This window comes from Lampetra planeri, chromosome 49, assembly GCF_965212315.1.
Source record: "Lampetra planeri chromosome 49, kcLamPlan1.2.h2, whole genome shotgun sequence".
Lineage (NCBI taxonomy): Eukaryota > Metazoa > Chordata > Hyperoartia > Petromyzontiformes > Petromyzontidae > Lampetra > Lampetra planeri.
Window position 1 is genome coordinate 6,779,256 of NC_136155.1, and position 25,501 is coordinate 6,804,756.

Here is a 25,501-nt window from a genome sequence, read left to right on the forward strand (position 1 = left end):
TCACAGCACCGGGTTTGGGGCGTGCATAACCGTTCCTATGTACTGAGGCTTTATTTGCACCAGGGACTGAGCGTCACCTCCCTTTGAACTGTGAAATCTGTAAGTGTAAATGCACCTTTGTGGGAGTTGTTATTGGTTGTCAATGTGTATTGAAAGCGTAAGAGCTTTTTTTTCTTCTTCTTTTTTTAGACGACAGTGCTTATATATTTATTATTATTATAGTTTGTCATATGTAAAAAAAAGAACCTTTGAAAAAAATTACCGTGGTCGTTTTTATTACTTTCACGATTGTGCTGTCGACCTCTCTCCTTTGTGGTTTTCGGGCCGTACCACTGACTTTTTCGGGCACGACGTCTTGACGTTTCGTTCCGCATGCCGGCAACTTCTTCAAGAGCTACTTCAACAGCTATTCAGAAGCTTCTCATTCAGCTCCCGAAGAAGGTGCCAGCATGTGGGAATGAAACATCAGACAACCGTGCTGAAAAAAACACAGTACAACCCGAAAAACACATCGGGGAGCTACTCATCTGTATTCGAAGTATAAAATAACTCATATAATGTATTTTTCACATTGTTGTGGTGAACATGAAATCGCGTCCTTCTTCAGGTGGGGACAACTTAGCGAAAGCACAACCGCTTAAGTGTGTCGCACACCGCTTAAGACACACTTGAGCGGTGTGTTTTCGCTAAGTCGTCCCCGCTTGAAGAAGGACGCTTGTGTTGTGCCCGAAGCATCGCGTCGGGTTTGTTCCACGTTATTTGCACATTTATCCTCCCCCCCCCTCTTCAGAATATACTTTGTGTTCTGGGTTCTTGAATAGCAATGAACAACAAAATAAAACGGTCGCTGCTGGATGTGTCGCTCAGTGGTGCCCCGGCGCTTGCGTTTCTACCGCAGGCTCGGACACGGAGGGCTCGCACGCGGCCAGCGCTTCCCGTGCTGCCATTCCCAACCGAGCCCCGCGCATGCACAGGAGCCAGTCAGAGGGCAGGCTGTCCTTGCGAGGCCCATACACAGGTGTGACGGATATGATGATGATGAGTATTATTACTACTACTACTACACTTGTTAAGCTGCGGAAAGCCTCACTCAAGACTTTTGTTTCAGGAGGGTCCTGCCAGATTCTTCGCAGGAAGGGGCAACTTTGTAAAGTGTAATCCCAATTTGGTAATTTGCAGGCGCGTGTTTTTATTTTTGCACTGGGATGTTTGGCCAATATCGGTTACATTGTACGTGTTTGTGTCAGCATTGTCATCAATGGCTACATTATAAAACATTACATTTAGTTTTCTATTTGTCATATCTGAAATTGGACTATTGGCGTATTTTAGTGTGATTTTCATATCGCAAGTGAGGTCATTCCTGCAAATGAAACTACCCTTGTGTCTCGAGTTCTCACCTGTTTAAACAATAAACTTGACTTTCTAGAGTACACAATGGTTGCTTACCAAGTTATGAATGAAAACGACCAATTGAAGTGACTTAAATCAGTGTTTCAGTGAAGCTACCTTCCGGGGCTATTCTAATGAGAGGATGCAATGCAGTACTCACTGTGAGACTTCCTCTCTTTCGAGACTCTCCAACACACCGGTTAGTGCTGTACTAGTAACGAATTGGCACGTTCTGTTTAAGTGACAAACCTTACTAATTGGCTGTGTGGGGTGGTGACGGCTTGAACGACACATTTATACTGATAGGAACCAAAAATGGGAGGGGTGGGGCTGGGTGGAGAGTGGAGGGTGGGGAGGGGCTGGGTGGGGACGGAGGGGCTGGGTGGGGAGGGGAGGGTGGGGAGGTGCTGGGTGGGGAGGGTGGGGAGGGGCTGGGTGGGGAGGGTGGGGAGGGGTTGGGTGGGGAGGGGCTGGTCACCCCGTGGTGCCCTTATAAAACTCAACGTTTAACCTACTCACGCCGGCTTGTGCCCACCCTCACAGTCGGGCATATTTGCGGAATACACCATGCCACCGTTGACCCTGGCCATTGACCGAGCAACCCAACGTTCCTACAAGCTCCCTCCGCAGGAATGTGTTATTTATGCGATCTAACCCAAAAAAATCTCTATTATGGAAATGTCTTTGTCTCATGGCTGGACACGCTGAGAGCACAACTCCTCTGACAGCGAATACAATGGATTTTTAATATGCACATTCAATGTCATTTTCCCTCAATTTTAACCTGCCTGTGTTATCAGTGTCATGTCACGATATGATGAACACATTCGGGTCTCTCGCACTGCAATGCAATCGTTGGTGTTAGAGACTGGCTCATGGATAGGGCCAGAGCTACCTCTGCATATGAGATTCATGTTTATTGCATGACAGCCAATATTTTTAATGCTCAAGAGCTGGAACTTCACCAACTTACATCTGAATCCAAATGTTACGTGATGTTTGTGCAGTACATACGTGGTGCTCAGGCTGAGACCCATCAACTCACTCCCTTTGAGAATCCAATTTAATCACGCAGGCAACTGCCAGAATGTGAACCCTTGACCTCAGCGGTGTCAGCTCAGAGCTCTGACCTCTGCGACACATGGCCACCTGAAGAAAAATGAATGTAAAGTGCACAATTGACGGAATTATGTCAATGACTACAACCGTCTTATCTATGTTGGCCGTCCTTGGTGCGATCATCACTAAGATCATGGCAACAAAAGTTACTGCCTTGAGGGTCGTGTCTGTGCTGTTTTTTTTTTAGTTATTTATTTTAGTTTTTTCATTATCACTAACATCCACCAATCAATGGGACACAGGTGAGGAGGTGAAATGCTATTCCCTATTGGGGCTCGCAGCCACAGCAGTAGGCACAGATCAAGGCATTCATAGGACCTTTTCTGAAGCTCAATCAATGAACATTTTTGTTCCTCATACATCTCTCAGGTGTATAACTTCTGCTAGATCATCGAATAATTCCACCGCTGTCTACATGCCGCTGTTTACTTTCTAGGACATCACAATGTAACAAAATATGCTTTGCCGTATTATCTCTGGGTCCCCCCCCCCCATTGTTTTCTCAATCGTCGGTAATTGAGCTGAAACCGTCAAATGCACTGCACTTGGGGAGCCTTTTTGTACCCCCTGGAAAAGAAAGCCACATTTTTTCGTTTTCTATCCCCTCGGGGTGCTTAACTGCAGGTTCTGAAACCTATTGGGTCACCAGTCGGACACGGTGCGTGAGAACCCTGCGCTAGGCGGCCCGTGAGCTTGAGGTCTAAGGGTCTCACAGGTGCCGGCTCAGTTCCCCGATGCGCTGCATTAGGCTCCCCTGAGCCACTGGGTCACATCGCACCCCCCCCCCACGGATTTCCCATTGGCACTCTCTTTCACGCGTTGTATTGGCACCAAATGTTATTCCGCAGGAGAGGAGTGGTGCTGTTATGCACCGGAGTGGTTGTGTAGGATCAACCGTGGAGCTGCGCGATTGCTGGGCGTAGGGGCTGATGTAAAAATAATAATGTCAAAGCTATTTCTGCTTGAACATTGGGGTGGCACTTACCTCCCAGTTACAGCTCCTAGCGAGTGTCAGAAATTTCACATTCCTGTGGTGGGGGTGAATCTCTCGATTGGAATAACCTTCGTTGCCCTTCGTTATCCTATCCTTTTCTCCTGAGTTCTCGCTTGGTTAAACTCAAAACTTTGTTGACTTACCCACAGAGTGGTACTCATTGTATTGACCCTGCAGGGATAATGGACTGGGTCATGCCTGTCTCCATTATTTGAACTCGCGACCTTCGTACTCTGAGCCGCGACCTCCTTACTCTCCCGCTGAGTAACCTTGGTTGGCAATTAAAAGCAATTTTTATTTTAGCAACACTGCAATCCCTGGTGATAGGTGCATGTTAGCGAGACAGGCAGGGTGTACTTTGTGGAAAGCAGGCCATTCGAACACCTCCTTCACAGCTCAGCACGTGACCTTTTGAGGCGGTGCTCATACAAACGATTATTGAGCTGGCCAATTAAAGTGCACATTAATGAATATTGGACGTGCCAGTGAGTCAATGCAGGTTCCCATTCCGCCAGCACTTCTCCCTTACCGCCGCTCACAACGTTAACCTCTTCCGTCCTCTTCATGAGCCAGGCGGCGGTGGCTGTGTACGTGTCCTGTAATCCAGCACTGTGGAGGCCGTGAGGGTTGGTGGGTCACACAAGTGTTGTGAAATTCCCTTCTCGTCGGCATCGAGGTGCCATAACCCTGGCTCGCTAGTTAACTATTCGCCATATTTTTCCATCGGTACAGGGACAGAGCGTTGCCCCCTCGCCTGCCTGAGTTTCTCCCGGTGCTCCGGCTTCCTCCCACATGTATGAAAACAACTCATCATTAATTGGCTGAAGACATTCTAAAATAAGCACCCGATACAGGAGCCTCCTGAAAAAGAGCCCTACGCCTCAGTGTTGCTCTCCTGCAGAAATAAGTCGATTAGATTACGTGCAAAAATTTGATGGAAATGTTGCAAGGGTGACTTTGCTGGGGACCTGAAAATAAATCTCTGGACCTCTGCTTGGAAATCATTCCATGCGCTAGACAAACCATATGTGAAGGAACTATTTTTGGGGACAGGTTAAGATCATTCATCACTATGGCAATGGTTTTGCTGCCCGACAGGTACACCATGCTTCATTTCCCTCTCCGATCTGTGTTTTTTTCTTTCTGGCTGTAACGCATGTCGTTCCGCATGTTGTTCGGCACAATGTCAGGCGTTTCGCTCCACACGCCGGGAGCTTCCTCAGGAACTGAATAAAGCAGCTCACGTTCTCCCTTGATTAGATATCATTGCCTGCTGTTGCTTGTGTGAACAAGATGCAGTACAGCCCGAAAACACATTGTAGGTCACACAGCACAACCGCAGACAAACCTATGCAGCAATATGCGGTGCCTTAGCAGTAGGCTATCTTCCATTGGTGCATGCATTGAATTGAAATTCTACATCGGATTAGAAAAAAATGTTTTGTTACATCTAAGCCATGGATCGCCTGTTGCACTGGGAAGGACAATGCATTTAAATTTAGCGCTGCCGGTTGGCAGGCGTGGGCCCATATAATTACATTTAGCGGAGGTAGCTGTAGGGAAAGACATAATTTATTAGCAGAATTTTTAAAAAGTCTAATCGGTTGGTTTACCTGCTCAAACAGGCACGCATATATTTTGCTGGCCGTGAGCTCGTTCAGCAAATTCCATATTCCCTCTGCTGGGACCTTTCTCTCGACAGCATGACCACCACTTATGAACACTACACCTAGAGGTGGCCAGCTGGTTCAGAGGTCAGCACACTTGACCTGGCATCGCTGAGCACCCGTGATCAAACCAGGTTCTCAAGTGCAGTGAGTTGATGGTTTCAACCTGGTCGTGAATGGCGGCAGCACAAAACAAACCGTCGCATTCAACTTCGGGTTTGCACTGAATTTGGAAAAATTTCAGCTGTGAGAATTACAATGAACCATCTGGGCTTGTCATCCAGTAAAACAAATAACACGTAGCATAGTGTGTGGGGAAGTATGACTCGTACCGTATAAAAAGGATAAAAAGGCAATTCACCGGATTGAAGTCCCGTGAGCTTTCTCAAAGGACCTCAGGCTCCAAGATCTCCTGAATGGGTTCATCGTCTCCATGACAAACCCCTATAGCGTGACCTTGTGGTCTCAAGGGAGGCAGACAAAAACTCTGGGGTGGGTGCAACATATTCAGTGTTAAACAAATTCTAAACAATCATGGGTAAGAATACGATTTGATGTTATATCTATCCTGCATTCGTCTCTAGCTCTTACTCCCTATGTATGTGATGCACACGGGAATATATGTTTTTATGGTTATGGGTGTTTGCCAAGATGGTAAACTTTTAAAGAAAATAACTATTGGCTTTGAATATTTTATTTCTACTTTAATTATTTATCCAGGAAAGCCACACGGAGTCGCCAAACTCTTTTTCAGGAGGGTCCTGCAGTGGGTGTTTATTTTAAGATGTTTTGAGCCAATTAATGAGCAATGACTATGATAATCTACAAGGAATCCCCTGATGCAATGGGGCTGTCTCATTACATATTTTCGATTGCAAAGTTGGTTTTATTTGTGAGAAAAAAAACTCCACATTTAAAATCTCCGGCTCCCATACCCGTAGTGCTACTGTTCATGGAACCCGAGGCCATGTTTTAAAGTGTAAAATGAAAAGCACCAGGGATGTTTAGGAGCCAATGATTTCTCGCTCCACAATGGATTATGGCTTTATGGAACAGCCTGCCAGACGCTCATCCACGGGCCCTCTTTAAAGAGCAGCTGTGTGAATTCTTATCAGCGCTGTGACGTGCACAGCCAGGCGGCTGTAAAGGGAGCAGCGGGAAAAAAGTTAAAAGTATATGTGTGTGTATTTCAGGCTAGAGAAATATCATTGTGATGGCCGCAGACATAATGGGTTTTTCCAGATGGACTCAAGTGCCATGCATTATTCTAAACATTGTGGTTTTTGTCATTCGTTATTTTTCCCTGACCCCCTCTAACTGTCGGCACTTTGTGCCTGGTTATTTATTTGCCGGCAGGACGGGACTATATTTCTCCGACCGTGGACCTTGCCAGCGTGGGCGTTCCTGCGGACTCAAGGGACACGGACCAGGCTGTTCCATGCCACTTTTGCAATGGCAGCGGAGTTCAAGAAGGTCAGATTGTCTCACGAGTGCCTTACACCACTCGCCCCTCACACCAGTTCTTTCCGTTGTACTTCAACCCAATCTGCCCATGTTTTGGGGTGCCACACTTTTTTTTATTGCAGGGATTCATTTCGGCTGGGTCTGTCCAGGTTGGCGACCCTAACAAATATTTCCACACCTGGCACACCGCATTACAGTATACCCCTCTCAATGTGGCTGAGACTACAACTACAAGTCACGTGCTTCTTCAGTACATCGTTCTGCTAAAACATTCCGTAGAACAATTATGCCCTGATATTAAATTATTGCCTACTGGGGATGAAAGTGATCACAGGGGCATAGCGTAGGGAACATACTCCCCCCCCCCCATTAGCACTGTCTCGCTCTGTTCCCATGCGCTATTAAATACGTACAGTATATGGAATGCTGCCACGGTGCAATGGTTAGTGCACTGGACTTGCAATCCAGAGGTCGGCGGTTCGATTTTATCTCCTAGCATGGCAAGTTAAAACAACGCTATGACTTTCTTAAAATCCCCCCTATCTCTGCCCACCCAGAAGTGTGAACGGGTCAAACACAGCTAGTCGATCGACAATTTGCGTGTGGTAGGGTAGAATGTGGGTACTGCCACCACTTCCAAAGACTAGTGCCCAATATGGAAGAGTGGTTCTTAACCTTTACTGCAGCCTTGCACCCTTTTCATTCTCAATCGTAAACAAAAAATTACATTAATAAATACATATGGGGTTTGATGAGACAAAGTAGTTGTACTTCGGTGCCCGTGCTTCATTTGAGTTTCGATGATTTACCTTCAAAAAAGATCTGGCCACGTCTCACACCCCCCAGGGGGTGCAGCGTGCACCACAGGTGAAGAAGAACCACTGCTCGAGAGGGACTCTCCTGAGCAGTTCTGTTTTTTTCAGGCGACAGCCCTGCAGCTTGACCTTCTTTTAAAAGGAAGAGACAAAAAACTCTGGAAAACATGAAGAGTGTCAAATGTACATTCTAAATGTGACACTATAAAGACAATGAGTAACGCCAAAATGTGCCTCGCATACTGCCCTTCCTATCACCCCCTGTTTATTATATATTATACCAACATTTGTTTTGCTTGACTATAATCATTTGGAAGGGGCGGGCGGGGGGAGCTGAGCAGAGGTCGCAAACGGGTTTTGATTCCTTACCCGTACCCGGCCGCACCAGGGTCGCAAATGGGTACCCGTACCCGTACCCGTACCCGGCCGGGTACGGGTACCCGTTCCCTACCCGTACCCGTACCCTACCCGAAATGAGTGACAAACGGTTACTCACCAGTGACTCACGGCCTACCCGTACCCGGCCGCACCAGGGTCGCAAACGGGTACCCGTACCCGTACCCGGCCGGGTACGGGTAGCCGGGTATCGGATAGGGTACGGGTATCGGGTACCCGGTTGCGACCTCTGGAGCTGAGCAACATTGGGGGTGGGGAGTGCGGAGACGGTGGTGGGGGGGGGGGCACATGCCTCTCCACCCGCCCCCCTCCCCCGACGTTACAGAGCAGTTGGGTGGCAGAGTGGAACGGGATGCTTCTTCACCCTTGGACCCCACCGGTTGCAGTCGTCCGCGCTGGCAGTCTGGACGGGCTGAACCTCCGCGTGCCGCTGCCCTCTCCGCGGCAGCGGCGGCTGAGCGACACCCGCGCCGCGCCGCACTGCCCGCTCTGCCGCGGCCAGGGCACAGTCGTGGTGTCTCGCGGTCACCAAGAGGGTCGCGCCAAACACGGTGGGTCGTGCCCACACAAGCCCTCCGGAAGAGTGGAGGGTGGGGGGTGGTGTGGGCCCATGTCTAGCAGTGGATTAACAAAAAGGGTTGCACGTGTCTGTGTATGTATGATTGATTATGTGACTGTTTCATCATTATCAGTAGCAGCAGTCATGGCCAATCCTCTGCACTGCTGGATAAAGGCCTCTCCAAGCTGCTGGGGTGTAAAAAAACAAAATACACCGAGCACCTGCACACAGACTGAGGTCATCGTTCCATCTCCTTGGTGGAGGTCCTTTCCAGTGCGCTCCATTCCTTGGCTGCCACTCCGTCATTGTTGTTGATCACCGGACATCGTCCCTGCCATCGACGCATCCTGGCCATGCCCACTCGCTTTTTGTGTGTGTTTAGTTTGTGGTCCGTCTCAAGCACCTATGATGAGCACAGTTGGCTCCGTACGGTACGAAAGAAGTTAAACATACATGCATACATTCACAGTTTGAATGATGTCACGAACCTGAGCACGTTCTCCAATTCACACGTTTCTCTTTCTTGTATATTAATAGAATATCCAAGCGTGCATCTCTCCTGGCCTTGCACACTTCCATTTTTGTTCCATATATGTTGTTAGTCTGTATGTATCCGTGTGGGTAGTATGTAAATGTAGTTGTACTCATGTGTAGATCACTTGCATGTAGGCATCATGGTTAGCACGTTGTGCTGTGCTCGCTAACAACCCTTTCCCCCAACAGATTGTTAGAGGCTATATGGGGGATCTTTGTCTCTGCGTGCGCGTGTGTGGGTGTGTACATAGTCCTTGCTGTGCCCTCGTGTACAGTTGTCTGGTTGCACGTCCCCAGTCCTGCATGTCAATGTCTCAAGTTCTCTATTCCCATGCTGCAGTTCACTCTGCAATCAACCATTGATTCAATTTAGTGCAGCATTTATAGTAAGTACCATGAGAATCAATGTTGAAAGAAGCTATTATCTTGTTGACGGTTACCAATCAGGGTCGCTACATGCAGCGCCAGCCAATGTTGCTCACGGATTTCCCAGGCCTAGTTTGCATCACCCTCAGCTAATATTTGATCTTTAACACCAGCGTAATTAGTTTGCATTGGGAGTGGATCTTGTTACGCTGATTTGAGTCAGCAAGTTTACTTTCACAGTTATACAGCCATTTCCTTGCGCTTAGGTTGTTACACACAATCTCATACTTTTCATTGTTTTAGAACTGATGTTTGTACTTAGCTTGATGTCCTTACCACGCACCTCCAATTAGCACGGTTGGCGATGTACGTTGTGAAGCAAGTTTAATGTACATACTTGCTCTTCCATGATTTAAGTCAGTTTTCCAAAACCACTGCAATCAGTTCTCATTTACGGCGTTCTTCTAAAGAATAACCTTTTAATCACTCAATTTTACCTGCGATGATCATGCATTAAATAAATGCTCCAAAAGAAACACATTTGCTTTGTGAGATACTTGCTTGCGAATTGAACTCACGGGACGGGTAGATGGGCAACATGGGGAAGATAGCATATGCAAGATTAAGAAAACATAAGTTGGTGTGGCCAGGACACGTCAGTAGCAAGGATAACCGTCGGTGGTCAAGACGAATGACAGACTGGCTGCCAAAGGAGGGAAAATCGGCCCATGCACAGGAGGAATTCGTAAGGTGTCGGACTTAATCTGCAGAATCTGCAAATCTGCACGTCAGCCAGTAGATGGCAGCAAAGAGCAAAGATTGCTGAACCCGATCTTTAGGCATTGCCTCTCAGTCCCACAAATGAGAGAGTTGTCTCTGGAAACTCTCGTTGCCACCCAAATGGGAAATATACATTCAGTAATTGTAAAAAAAAAACGCATTAATCAAAAACGTTTGTGGCCTTAAAAGGAAAAATATACAATCGGCAGGGTTCTGGGCAATGGATGCGTCCTCATAGCACATTAAGTAGCCAAACGTCCCAAAGAAGGACCCTTCCGCAAGGGGCATTGAAATGCAGTGAGCCTTTACTGGATGAATAAAAGACATTGTTACCATGACAGTCAAGTATAACTGTAATAGTGCGTGTCTCGTGTAAAACAATTGTCCACGGTAAGCGACTTGCGTCAATGTCATTGGAGGAAAAAGTTACGTAAGCTACTTCTGCGATGAAAATGCGCAATTTCCACAAATACGTCACCACCCTTGGCTCATGTGACTTGTTCGCATCTTTTTTGCTGAAAGCGAAGCCTGATACATGCACAGTTGGTTATGCACAGTGCGAAATAAGTTCAGCATACATACATACGTACATTGGAGTTATTTAACCTTACTTCACCATGCTGGTCAGTGGTGGTTGGAAACGGTGAGAAGTATATTTACGTATTAGCGTGTTAGTACAGACCAACACATGATGTTGCTGAATTGCCTCCTGCTGCCTACCATGTGGCCCAATAGCCTAAATAGCAGTCAACCTCGTTTTGGTCAATGGCCCTTCTTGATAGCACACGCACGACGCTGTATCCGCATGCAATCGCCGTGTTGCTTGCGTCCGTCCGTCCGCCCCGGCAGATTCCTTCCAACGCCAGGGTCGCAGTAAAGGCAAGCGGAGAAGCCACGAGGCGGCCACGCTGGAGGCCGCTGCACCCATCCTGCAGCCTGGGGTCTCCTTCCCTTACTCGCTGCAATACGTGCCCCACACGCCACCCATCATGTACGTGCCTTTTCACTCCGAGCGAGTTTCCCGAGCATTGCCTGTTTTTAAAGTTCACATCTGTGTGGATTCCTGTAGCTATGCCGCTCTAAAGAAACACTATCTCTTTAAGTTTGAGATATTAACCATAAATTTTGGTTTTTTTTCGGTAAAGTCACGTAGGTAAAAAACTAAATAAAAATAAATGCAAATGAAAACAACTAAATTATTATGATTTGTTTTAATTATAGTTGTTTTCATTTTAATTTATTTTATTTCGTTTTTTACCCACGTGACTTCACCGAAAAAACCAAAGAGTATGGATCCTTGCAGTCACGAAAACTTCAAATCTAGAATTAACCATAAAGTCTAAGAGTCCAAAAGGGTCCTTATTCTGGATGTTTGTGTGCACTTTAGTACTACACAGTATGCAGAGAGTGGGCAAAAATGTTTAACAGATATAACTAACAAAATGGCGACTACCACCTCACTGCCATTTGCGAATTGCAGAGCAGTACATGTTGATCGAATGAGAGAGCACGTGCACAAATGTACGTTTGGACAAGGTGAAGGGAGAGTTGAGATTGCATCCCATTCTTCATCATCATCATCACCATCCATCAATCACTGCAATCGGATGACAACTGTGATTTTAAGTTTGTACGTTGCTGCTACCTATATCTAGCGCTCTGTTCAATCAAACTTCTTAATTCCGTTGGCACTTTGAGATGCACCTCCGATGAGCACGTTTGGCTACGTACAGCGCGGAAGAGGTGTAACGTACATACGTATGTACGAGATGCGATATCAAGCAATTAACGATGATAGTCACGTGGGCTGAGCCACCGCAGCAAGTGAGATGGCACCAGAGGTACCACAGGCTTCCGCTACTAATATTATCCGGAACAGAGGCTTTTGGGTAAGATCGCACAAATGAACATGTGTCGTTAAACGCACCACCATCCGACAGCCAAGTAGTAAGGTTTGTCACGTGAACAAAACATGCCAGTTCGTTACGTGTTCAGCACACTGGTGTGTTGGAGTGTAAACCCACAACACCTTCAATTCGAGTATGACGTCTCTCCAGTAACTAGTTCAGCACACTGGTGTGTTGGAGTGTAAACCCACAACAACTTCAATTCGAGTACGACGTCTCTCCAGTAACTAGTTCAGCACACTGGTGTGTTGGAGTGTAAACCCACAACATCTTCAATTCGAGTACGATGTCTCTCCAGTAACTAGTTCAGCACACTGGTGTGTTGGAGTGTAAACCCACAACAACTTCAATTCGAGTACGACATTTCTCCAGTAACTAGTTCAACACGCTGGTGTATTGGAGTGTAAACCCACAACAACTTCAATTCGAATACAACGTTTCTCCAGTAACTAGTTCAACACGCTGGTGTATTGGAGTGTAAACCCACAACAACTTCAATTCGAGTACGACGTTTCTCCAGTAATTAATCGCCTCTGGCCTTCGCACCTGATTGGCACACAAGTGATGACATCACATCTATCCCTCTATTTGAGACCGAAACAGAAGGATTTCTCCATAGCTCTGGCTGCTGGTTGTAATTCCGGCGAAACGTCATACCCGAATTGGAGATGTTGTGGGTTTACTCTTCAACACACCAGTGTGCTGTACTAGTTACGAAATAGCACGTTATATTTACATGACAAACCTTACTAATTGGCTGTGTCAGGTGGTGGCGGGTTTAACAACCCATTTCTATTCACACGATCTTACCCAAAAATCTCCATTATGGACCAGAGGTACCGTTTGAACGTCTTGTTTCTTTCCCCCCAGATACTACGCGAGCCCTGCCCCCATGTACGTGCCCGTGTCTCCCGCACGTCTCTATGCCGCGGTTGACCGCGTGCCGGGGCAACCACCGGAGCGGACTCGACGCAGCCACAGCGTGGGGCCCGCTCGCGACGGAGACGGCCGCTGGGTGACCGCCAGGGACATCTTGTGGAAGGTGCGTAGCATCAGAGCCACAAGGCAATTGTTGGAAAACGAAGAAAGCGAATAACGGTTTGGTGCCAAACGAAAAAAAAAACGAGCACTACAATTATGGGACAATACAATTATAGTAGACATCGTATTGTACGGTTCAAAAGGTGGGGGGTGCCCACACTTTATCCCACCACACGCAACCTAACAATCGACTAACTGTGGTGGTACGCATTTATACTGTTTCAACTACCACGCCGGGAGAACGAACCAGTGGCATCTGAATAACAAATCCAATGTGCGACTGTTACACCAATATGGCATCCACCTTTACCGACACTGTACGATCAATCACAACATTACGGTCTATCGTTTTTCGGCGGCAGGGTGACACATTCGTACCGCTTGTGCCTCACAGCAAGGAGAGCCTGTGCTCGATTCCTGACTTGGGTTTTTTGTGTAAAGTTTGTATGTTCTCCTCGGGGTTTTACCAATTTCCTCCCGTAGTTAAAAAACAAAAACCCAATGTAACTAGTATTAGCCAGATATCCCAATGCTCAGATATCACCTGCAAATTACTCAATTGAGATTACACAAAGCAGTAGCATCGCCCCCCTAATGCGAAAACTTGGCAGCACCCTCCTGAAAAAGAGCCTTGAGACTCTGTGAGGCTTTCAAGAAAAAGAATAATAAATAAACAAATGGCTATATTGCACAGCTGTGCCCTGTGCAAATGTGCGCGCTTGGTAGCCATGTGGCTTTGCCACCTCTTACCCCTGACAGCAACTGCCTGCCGCTCTCCCTGGATGCCCCAGTAATGAACCGCAGGCGCTCCTCCGCTATCTCGGAACTTATGTCAAACCTGCTGTCTTCGCCGCCGCCTCCTCCTCCTCCCAGCGGACGCAAGATAGAGATGTATGTTGCTATGAATTGTATTTAAATGTCCGCGAAAGGTGAGGCACGCATATGCGGCCAAATCTGCACCCATTGTCCATTTTCTGTGTAATGAAGCCGAGTGCGGATTTTATTTCACATAAAGACAATTTCGTAAATTAAAAAGCTACACTGGGGCTCTCCACATGGGCTCAAATGAGCATTGGGAGCGTGTCTTTAATTTGCCCCTGTGCGGTGTAAGTATGGCAATGAGCCTCAGCTTAATTACTGCGATCGTGACTGCCGCTTCGGAAATCTCCACCGGAAAGCCTTCATTACAGAATTGCGCTAACAGAGCACTGCCAATTGCCTTTCTTGATGGGTGGCATTTATCTGAAAGTGAATCCTTTGCAATTTTCCCTTTTTTTTTGGTTATATAACTTGCTGCATTGAGATCAACGATGATAATTCTGCTGCTGCAAATTAGTGGTCACCTTGCCTATAAAATGCAAGTGTTAATGGCGATGTGCAGTTAGCTGTGGTCACTCACCTCCCCTTATTTCTGGTGCAGCTTCTTGTCAGTGTCCTGCATTCTGAAAAATATCTGGCTTTTACCTTTCAGCTGACGGATTGTGCTGTATTTGTCAGCTGTTGAATCTTGGTACATTTTTATGGCATGTTTTTTTTAAATATTATAAACATTGGCTTGTACATGTGCAGCCCTTTTGCCTCCCCATCCCATACTGGTAACAAGGGGTCATTTGAGCACACTTCACCAGACTAGTCAGTGCGGGTTATTGAATGCGGGGAGTATAGACGTGGGAACATCGACGTGCAGTACAACAATTTATTTGGCTGCACTGCCCTCTGCTACCCACCACATAGCCTCACGGCTCTATGACAAGCAATTTGTGCGTTGTGGCCACTCACTCATCCAGGCTCAATTCTGCTTAGCTTCCGAGACCTGGAAAGTTACGGGTCATTCCGGGTGATTTGGCCATCGACTCGAATGCAAAATTCAATACAAAATTCCTCTTCTGCTCAACTAAAAACTTCTTCCACCACACGGATCCATAGAAACTGCTGAATTTAATGCTATAGCTGCACTCTTCAGGTGCCCTTGGGGTTGTTAATCATAGAACAAGTCACACGTAAGGTGGCAGGCTTTTCCAACAGCTGCCCCAAACTATGGAATACGTTTCCAATACACATTAAAGGTTCCAGAGCAATTGTGCCCTTTAGGTCATACACAAAAAAATATTAATTAAAAAAGGCGTAGGCTAGAGCAGTGGCGGTGGTGCAGTGGTTAGCTCATTGTGCTACAAATCCGGATTTGATTTCCAACCGCAGTGAACATCAGTGGCGAGCCAACGCTGATTATATAGTGCTGCCTGCTGGTACTGTTGCCAGCTCTTGGCAATGAATCCAGTTTCTGAAGAAGCTCCCAGCACGTGGAACGAAATGGTACAGCCCGAATACCACACATCGTATTGCCAAACAGCACAAGAGCAAACCCTACGCAGGAGTAATTTAATCATCAATATGGAAATACCACTTTCCTACGGCACGGGTGAGTCTGTCCACGGGTGGGACAGACACAGCAGACGTCACGGCGAGCAACACGTGGCACAACCAAACCACACCAGAGCTGAACGATGACGAATGCCCTGCCGGGACGAAACGGCGTGAGGGTGATCCGTTACTTTCCGCTAACAAAGGAGGCGCGGGGAAGCATCCGGGCCGTCCCCCTGCGGAGACGCGGGGCGTCACGCGGCGCCACGCTGCCCACCGCCGTCTTGCCGCGTCGGGGTCGGGGGGGGCTCATGGCCACGGGAAGCGAGCGCCCCGCCACGTGAGCCTAACCCTTGCCGCCCCGCGGCAGGGGTCAGGTTATGAGTCCGGCGGCAAGGCCATCAGTCAATTTAGCAGAAGCACGAACAGCATGGATACGGTAAATTGATCCAAGGTCGAGCGAGCACAATGCGGGGACGCCCGTGATTTTTCTTTTTTTCCCGTCATTAAACGTCTTATATTCTCTTAATGCTGAAATGGCTATGAAGGCAAAAACTGCCGAATGTATCATTGTTTCCTTTAAATATTTTGTTTACCACCTGCAAATGTATGAGAGGAACAGCTGCATCTTGTTATGTGGTGGTATGGAAGATGGAGGCAGGTGTGTTTTGCAGTGGTTTGTACGTCGGGTAGAATTATTGCACGTATTATTTGTATCCGCAGGAATGTTGCATGCTTCTTCCGGTGTCAATAGCATATCATTTCATTGGTTCAATTTGTGACGGACAGTAGTTGTTGAATTTTTAAAAATTCATGTTCACATTTGATTCTCTTTGTTCCCTTTTAAAGAGGTTTGTTAAGTAATCGCGATGTCTTGGAAGCCAATAAAAACTGAGCTGAGTCAGTTCTTAGATGGGAGACTGCCAGGGAACAGCAGGTGTTGACTTGAGCTAGCAGATGGCCAGGAGAGAGCAGCAGTACTGCAATAGGTTTAAACAGAAATTGCGTTAAGGTATGTCACCTCCTCATGTTCGTGGGTTTTATCTGGGTAATGCAGTTTCCTCGCAAAAGCCAAACACTCTTTAATGGAATAACCAGACATCCCGATGGCAGGGCCCTCCTGCAAAAGAGTCTTGAGACTCGATGAGGCTTTGGCACAATTCTAAATGAACTCTCAGCATTAATAGCACCACTGTGTTCCTCACGCAGTCCAGGGTCACTAAGACAGAGCACCCAACTCAATGTTGTGGGTTCAATTGAGGTTGCGAGGTAGGGAGGGGGTGGAAGTACATCAAATGGGTTCGTTTGTGGTCAGTGCAAGGTAGGTAAGTGGACACTGTCCTTGCCAATGGGATTGTGGCATTTTCACCACTCACTCGGAGCAAATGCTTTTTTTTTCAGGGAGATATTTATGATATCCACGCCTTTCCATTGCTGTTACTGTTGCTGCAAAAGAGACGCGTCTCAGTCTCGGTGGGCTCTCGCCCCTGTGCTTGGATGAAGTGACTCGGTGGCTGAGCACAGCTGATTCTCTCCCTACAGTCGTACGACCCTGGCCTGTTCGCGTCACTCGACCGGGCCATGGAGGCAGCTGAGTGCGTCCGTCGGAGAACCAAGAAGCTGTCGCGAGCCCTCCGCTCAGACGTGACCCATGCCGGAGACTTCTACAACGCCCTGGTGTAGCACCACCGCTCTGGACCATCTCCCTGGGAACCTCCTTGGCTGTGATGCTGTCGCGCAATGGAAAGCCGGTTCTGGTCACATGCAGCGCACTTGCTGACACCTTGTTTCCGTGACCATTGGGAAGCAGGCTTTGCTGGTACAGGGTTTGGGTTAGTAAGTGGCTCGTATCAGCAAGGACAGAGTCAAACCTCTGAAATTTCGACTCGAGTAAGCTGGGGGGCTTTTCCGAGATCATTAAACAATAAAAAAAAAAACCCTCCAGGAATTTGGGAATCTGTTCTCTTGGATACCGCGTGATGTTTTTACGTTGATTTTAGGTTTAATTTACAACTAAAATAAGTGTTTCGAGCCCATCAGAAATCTATTCGGCCTTCCAAGTCCAGTGAAGCTCAGCCGTCATCTTGTGCTTCATGTTGATGTAAATTCGCTCAGACTCCACTATATGGTAGTGATAAAAAAATGTAATATGTAAACAGCAAATATTTAGTAAATTGTTATGAAGTATGAATCAAATATCTTGGAGTTGAATTACGTGTAAATGTAATGATATTTACATGAAAGTAAAATTCAGCATTTTTTAAAATTATTGAATGAGTTACAGTATGCAGAACATCATCCCCCAGAATGGGAAATGTTTTCCCCAAAATTGTTCTGCCTTCTCGAGGCTTTACTGTAGTCCAGGGCCATCGGTCACCGTATGCGATGAACTATTATGGTCCAAGGTCTCAGCCCATAAACCCTCTCTCTCTCCGGCTTTCCACCCGCCATGAGCAGTGAGGAGACGGGGGGGGGGGGGTTAGGTTTGACCACGCTCATTTAGCATTTGTTGATTTTGTAATTTTTCCCACCATGGTTTTTCTTGAACAAGTCACGTCCCTCGCTTTCATGTCGACTCCACGACGGCATGTGATGGCCCAGGTAAAAAGCACGTGCAACTTGGTTGCAGACGGGAGCTGAGAATCACTATTTGTTTAACTCATGGGGGATTGGCTCTCTGCTCTGACCGTGGTTCCAGCAAAGACACAGCAGGACTTCCACTGGCTGTGGAAGCAATGCCTAGAGCTTGCAGCACCGTTCGTAGCTCTGTTGCACCACCGGTGCATTCGCTTCAATATTCATGATGTCGCCGTTATCATGCAGTGTCTTAAAACCTGAGCATGCCTGTTCTTATATACAACAAATACGCCTTGATTAGCCTTACGACTGACAGTGCAAGTGCTGTTAGCAAGCGCCTATTATTGCCAGCATGGCAATGAGGAAATAGTTTGGCCTCTTACCTCCAGCCACCTCTGTCTCTCCAGTGCTGCCTTCAGCTCTACTGATCCTATGGGGTAGGAATTTTAGGCTCAGCAGACCTCGGAGAGGACGAGGCAAAGTTCTGACATCACTTTCTTACGAATGTGCATGGCAAGGAATGTAACCCAGGCACCCGTGATTGTGGCAAAATGAGCTAAACATTGCATCACCACTCTTCAATGAAACACATTTATATGAAAAATAAGTACACGTGCATATACATTTGAACATCACATATCCGACTGCGATGTAGGTGGATCTGTGAAAAGGTTGAATATGTGAGCGTCTGTGGGAAATCACAGTTATGTCATGTAAAATACACTGCACCAGGCGTGGGCGAGGTTGGATATGCTTCGTTGTAATGCATATAAATAATACACCAGCTTGCTCATATTGCTTGTAATGCAGACGATATATGCAAGCTCTTATGCAGTGGCCTTACAGAAGCTTTTTTTGTTGCTGGAAATGAGATTTGTTTTTTGTTATGTTTTGCAAAGAGGCCTTCATTCGCAATGTATCCGTGAACATGTAACACATGCTGCATGTATTCTTAAACAATGCAGAGTGATTTCAAATCAAAATCCACAGCATTAGACCTCACAAGCTTCAAGGTGTGGCTGTAGGTGTCTCACCTGTAAGTTGTTCAGGATTAGTTTTGTATTTATATCAAAGTTTTTGACGTAGATCCATAATAAATGTAGCATATGCATAGCAAATAGCTACGTATACATTATATAAACAATGAGAGTCAAAGTCTCTTGATTTACATATTCACTTTCTCATGTTTGAGTTGCTTTAAAAGTGAACTAATATCATTGGTATACGCATCTGTCTTCTAGGAATGTTCGTGTAATCACTGCTCCAGAAATTGCATCAGCTGCTTGTTTTCTTCACGGTGAAGTCAAAGATGTAATCACGGAGTGTTTCTCCCCAGCTAAGATCAAACAAATCGGTGCATTGCTGAGATAAAAAATATTATTGACAATGTGATGTTTTTATATTTTTAAAGCTGTGTTAATCTAGCAGAGTTTTTATTACTGCTTGAGATAGATTACAATGTTGTGTGTGTGTGTTGAAGGAAATACGCAATTTGTACAGTATATGTTTACCTCATCACTTTGGTACGCATTCAATTGGATTTTGTTTTTGCTATTACATCAGAGCTGAATCAAATGTTTATTCATACACTGGTGTGTTTTTTATTGTGTGTCTACATATGACAAGGTGCCACACTCTAAACTCTGCTGTTTATAGTTTAGATCATGGGTCGGCAACCAAAATAACAAGAAGAGCCATTTAAAAAAAAGAAATCGGTAAAAAAAAAATCAATTTTTCAAGAGCCGCAATGCACGCGATGAATACGAGACGGCGGTGGTCCTTGATAAACGACGTCACGAAGCAGTTCTTAAAGAGCCGCACGCGGCTCCGGAGCCGAAGATTGCCGACCACTGACTTAGATGAATGGACTCCTGTCTGTGACATCACGCTGCATAACGTCGGTCGATGAACATCCCAGAATTCACTGATGGCATCTAGACGATTCAAATCGGTCGAGATCGGCCAGTGTTTCTCAACTCCAGTCTTCACAACCATCAAACTACACAGCTGTCCTTGATTACCAACCATCAGGTGCATGCAGTGTGCAGTGGGCTCAATTTGCATATGGAGATAAAATATTGGTAAATCTGGAAAAGGCTGATAGAGCGCATGGTGGCAAGGGCTGGAATTTGAGAAAAGGTGGTCGAAAAGTGCCCTGGCTCTTGGTCCAGAAACCCATTGGTTGATGGACTGTGACAACATTCTTATTTCATCATTAGACCTCCTTTGCCAGTACCAAAATATAATAATAGGGTTTTCCCCCTTTTTTCTGGCAACAAAACTGAATACCTTTTTAGAAGGATTCATGTCTGCATTAACCACAATACCTGCAGTCTAAATGCAAACAAAAAAACACACTCTGATAATATATGCATTGTCCTTGAAACTGATTGGTCCACACCAAGGGACGGCTTTCTTTTTAATATAACATTCTTATTCATTGAAAAGGACAATTATTTTGTTTCCCACACTTCTCTGCAAAAATCCCATGAGTTGTATAGCTACTTGATGTACAGCCTTGAAAGGTGAGGGAGGTAATTTATAAGATATTCATTTTATAAACACGCAAAGCTATTTCCAAGTACTTGCAGTTACATGGGCCTTCCCAACAGGATAGAAATGCAAAGGTCACGCGGTGGATTGATCTGCTTTATGAATGTCCTTTAATTAGAAAATAATTGCAAGCCACTAAAAGGTAACTAATAGACTTTGAGCATATTTAAATAAAAACACATATATGTTTCCAATGACTTGTTAAAAATACAATGTGTATGTTTTGCCTTAATATGTTTTGACACTTTTCCTCCCGTATTTAAAATTATGGCACAAGCGAACTGTTGTTTTAATTTAACATTTTAAAATTAATCGTGATGGTTTTGCTACGATCAAATATGTAAACACATTTTTCGTTGAGATTTTTTTAAGCATATATTTTTAAACTGTAAGAGATATATATATATAATACTATACAAAAAATAAAACTTAAACCTCACACGATTGTCCTCTTAATGTTCACCGTACAAGCCTAATGTCATTGTATTTGTGTGTGCACAATATTTGGTTTTCAGGAAACAAAGTTCAATAATGTGTGTTTCTCCCCCCCCCCCACCTCCGATTAGCACGGTTGGTTATGTACGGTGCGAAAGAATTTCAGCATACACGCATTTCTGCACATGCATACAATAGTTGTACAGCATTGAGTGTTGGTTTACTTGTAATTTGACCACATTCGAAAATATTTTGCATTCCTAAAAATGACATTATGTCGGTTAAAACATTTTGCGATACTCATGTTGATTTTCTCAATCCAAATGACGAGCTCTTCATCATGCTGGCGTTGTTAACATTATTACTACTTATAATGGGACTTGGTGGCAAATTTCCAGTTTCCACTGCTGCAGTGGTGGACCCACACCAAAAGGGGGCAATACCAGCGTGTTGTTTATTCTCTCCATCAGCACGACGCGCTTTAGAAACCAGAACTTGAAACCTCGATCGGGTCCAACATCATACACGACGGGGAAAGAGCGAAATGCTCCAACATCGGTGTGCTGTTGGAACTCACACCGATGTTTCATTAATACACGTTTATCTTATCATAAGCGTGCTTGTTTACCCAAACGTTTGCAGTCAGGGCTGATTTTGTGGTGTCATCCCCATTGAGTGGTTTGCAGGGCAGTTTTATTTGTTAAAATTAAGGATATTTGGCCAATGCGAGTCACTCCATTAGGCAACGTTTTTTCTGCAGCTATTTTTTTCTTTGCCAAGACACGAGACATTCCGTTGCATTCCTCATTCCAAGCCAAATTGCTGCAGGTACTGCAGACGCGTGCGTATGGTTAATTCATGCTCGCTATCCAAGTGGAGTTTGAAGCACACAAGCCTCTGATGTATTTTTAGATGGTAAACAAGAGCCATCTCGGGCAGGCAGTTGTGCTTTGATGGTCAACGTTTACGTCTGAGAGGCATCCGCAAAATACAAAGAAAACATCCCCCGTCAATTTTATAGCAAACACAAAAACGCATGGTTCACGGTGTAATAAAATAAATAATTCTGTACATACAGCTCTCTGTCAATGCACTGCTGAATGAATGCCTCCTGACAATGCGTCGGCGATAGGTGTTGTTTAACCATACTTCACCACACTGGGCAGTGTGGGTTGGTGAAGGGATGGCTAGGACCGCTTCAGACTCTTCACTCACTGGTGTTAACTATGGCCGGGGAATTTCGATTTAAAGCTTACATATACGCTCCAAGCGTGGTGGTGTTTCATTCAGACGCTGTCTCCCCGACAGACCTGGTCTTCACCTGCTTGCGTTGTGGCCGAAACGTCGTGAGAATTATTTTATTATGTTCTATTTTTATTATTTTATTACTTCCCTTCTACGTGCCTTTACTGAAAGAACCAAGAAGATATGGCCGGGAATTTAACGCAGGCCGCCGGGTTTACAAAGCAATGCGCTAACCATTGCACCGACGCTCCACCCCATGGAAGAACATCGTGTTTCCAGATGCCGTCGCACGTACAAAGAATAATCCAGGCAGCTCTGATTCTGTCTGAATGGTAACATGTTGTCAAGTCGGTTACTTGCAAATAGGAAATTCACCCCATCGTTAAGATGGGCCAGCACTCGCATGCTATTCAATAAGCCAAAATGTCCCAGAAAAAACACACACACACACTTTGAGATTTTTCTGGATAATGAAAGCATTATTTTCTACTGCGGTACATAAACATTCATGGTGATGATATTTAAACAAAATAATGAACACTTCCTGCCACGGGTTTAAATTAGATTGTTCAAGGTACCCCCACCCCATCACCCCCCCCCCCCCCCCCAATAATGTAAGGAAATTCAATGCGGTGGAGGATTAAGGGTCACGGTGAAGTGGTACGGGTGTAGAATTTCTCCAGGTGCAATGCCATCACAGCGATGCTTACAGAGGATGGCGGCTCGAACCCCCTCCCACCTCCCCCTAATGCGCCGCTGGAGGGTGGTGTTGATTTCACCACTCGCTGCTGAGCACACAGCTTTAGCTTTGCTTCTATGTCATGCAGCACTTGTGAAAATAATAACATACTTAATAATACATGGAGGAACAAGGGCTGATGGAGGCGCGGAAGGGGGTTTGCTGTGATGGTGCAGCAAGGGCGGAAGCCACGGCGTCTGGCAGGTAGGGTAGCAGTTGAGAGTGGTGGGCTTGAGGGGTGGTAGTGGGAGTAAGGAGACGTGGGGGGGGGGATGATGGGGGGGGGGTTATCACTTATCAGTGGAAGGGCAAGCAGGAGCAAAGCCAGAATGTCAATAAAGATCAGAGCAGATTAATGCACCTTGATGGCATCCAGACAGTGTACAGGACAGTGAATTTCGGAACACTTTGCTTTCCTACACAGTAATTGCTGCATTTCCAAATGATACCTGCACCACCAACACACCCCCCCCCCCCATTGCATATCAGGAGTGAATTGCAGAAGTAGAGGTACTGGGTTTTAAACCAGCAGGCGCTCAATGTGTTGACGTTTAAATGTTTCATTTGGTAAACAAGCTGTACTTAACGTTTGCGAATTTTCAGGTAAACAAATGTTGAAAATTAGTTTGTACGAAAGTTTTAACTTTGCGGGAGGATTATTGGTCGAGGTGATGGTTAGGAGGTGATGCTACGGGGTTGGATAATCAATTAAAAGACAAGCTGAATCCCAAAGTGATGCTAAAGGTTATGGGAATTATAATCAATCACAATAACACTGCTATGTAGTGTTTTGCAGTTGTGCTGTATACCTCTCCGATGTATTTTCATTTTGCACCGTATTTTGTTCAGCATAAATTCCGATATTTCGGCTTACGTACTGGGAGTTCCATCAGGAACTGAATGGAGTAGCTCATGTCCCCCCTCAAATGTATCGGGTTGGGGGCTGATGCTGGTGTTTTCTCTGGACTGCCCGGTGTTGTTTCAAACATTTTACATGTCTGGGGTTGAGCCAGAGTGCCCGGAGAAAGTGCATCACTCTGTCCATGTCCGACGCCCACTGGTCACTCAGTTAATATTAACAATTAGCAATTGTATGTATGTTGAACTTCTTTCGCATTGTACGTCGCCAACTGTGCTAATCGGAGGTGAGGGGGAAGGGCAATAAACTAAACACAAAACTCAGTTCGTAAGAAATTAGTTTTCAATCTACATTTAAAACTGCACAGCTCCAGTGGAATCCAAATGTTGGAAGAGCTTTGCAGGCGGACGCAGAAGCGCATCTGAAAGCGTGCCATGCGGTGACCGTCTTTGTCCGGTGGCGAGCCAAAGGTAGCTGTTGCAAGGAGGAGCGGAGTCCGCGTGCTGGTTTATGCTCCTTGACGAGATCAAATACATCTGCAGACGTGGTGAACATGGGAGTTATAAAGCAACATTAATCTTGCTCCAATATTCAAAGTTCATCATAAGTGCTAATAACCAGTTAAAGCAGGAATCACTATGCCATTATGGGTAGCTGCTACTGTGGATGAGCAATCAGCTCACCATCAATTCAAATTCCCGTTGGGGAGCGATTCATTAGAATGAGCTTACCTGAGTTTTATGGATCCGAGTTTGAGTCTATAAACTATTTTTTATTTTACCAGGTAAGGTCCATTGAGCTATATAGCTCTATTTCAGAAGCGACATGTCCACAATTGATAGCTCAGAAAGTGGCTTATCATGTGAACATTTATATTAGACAATAGTATAAACGCATGTTGATTCTACATTTGGAGGGAAAAACTGGAGGGCCCGGAGAAAAATCCACACGACCACGGGGAGAACATGCGAACTCCAAATTTGCAGGCATCATGGTTCGGGCTCGAACCCACGACCTACCGCATACCAGGCGAGGTAGTTAACATCTTCCCAACCTTGGCACCACAAAATTTTTTTTTATCATGAATCCGAAGACCTCTTGAGATAGTTGAGTCATCATTGTACTTGGCTTCTACGTTATTGCTGTTGTCATTGTCGTGACATAGGAATTACCACCTTGTTCGACAATTTAAACTTGAAACTTGCGCTGTTTGGAGAAACCTGTGCTTTTGCTTAGGTCGCATGTGACCTGCATCACCAATGCCCTCCGTGCCCTCCAAACTAGAATAGTTTTTTTTGGGACGGTCACCCACTGCCTGTTTATAGGCACTCTCCACCCCTCACTCGCCCGCTCGCACACACACACACACAAAACCCCGCCGATCACCTTTGAATGTGAGCCCTGGGGAAAGTTGGGGAGGGCTTTGTGGAACTCGGGCTTCAGACCCATTATCAGACCGGGCGCACACATCCTGTGGAGGCGGGCGATCAATGATGGACTTGGAAGCCTCGACTTCCCAAGGCGATGTCCCCACAGACCGCGGTGGGTAGGTGGGGCTGCACCGCCCGCACTGTACCGATGCATCCCGGTCAAACAAATGGCAGCCATCCAACAACCCCCCCCCCCCCACTGTATGCACCTAACGAAGGCTTTGATCGTTGTTGTAGGTGCAAATAAATAGCCATACAGAGGAATAAG

At 45.9% G+C, this 25,501-nt stretch overlaps 1 protein-coding gene across 3 annotated transcripts in view; it reads left to right on the forward strand.

Annotated features, from left to right (window-relative positions):
- Nucleotides 1-20,964, forward strand: part of LOC144733920 (microtubule organization protein AKNA-like) — a 68,082-nt gene extending 47,118 nt beyond the window's left edge. For all 3 annotated transcript variants that reach the window (XM_078615934.1, XM_078615935.1, XM_078615933.1), the window contains exons 20-25: nt 899-1,018; nt 6,529-6,645; nt 8,234-8,398; nt 10,936-11,077; nt 12,864-13,035; nt 16,938-20,964. In XM_078615934.1, coding sequence (XP_078472060.1) covers nt 899-1,018; nt 6,529-6,645; nt 8,234-8,398; nt 10,936-11,077; nt 12,864-13,035; nt 16,938-17,078 — 857 coding nt within the window. In that variant the 3' untranslated portion in view covers nt 17,079-20,964. The remainder of the gene's footprint in view (nt 1-898; nt 1,019-6,528; nt 6,646-8,233; nt 8,399-10,935; nt 11,078-12,863; nt 13,036-16,937) is intronic.
- The last annotated feature ends 4,537 nt before the right edge of the window (nt 20,965-25,501 follow it).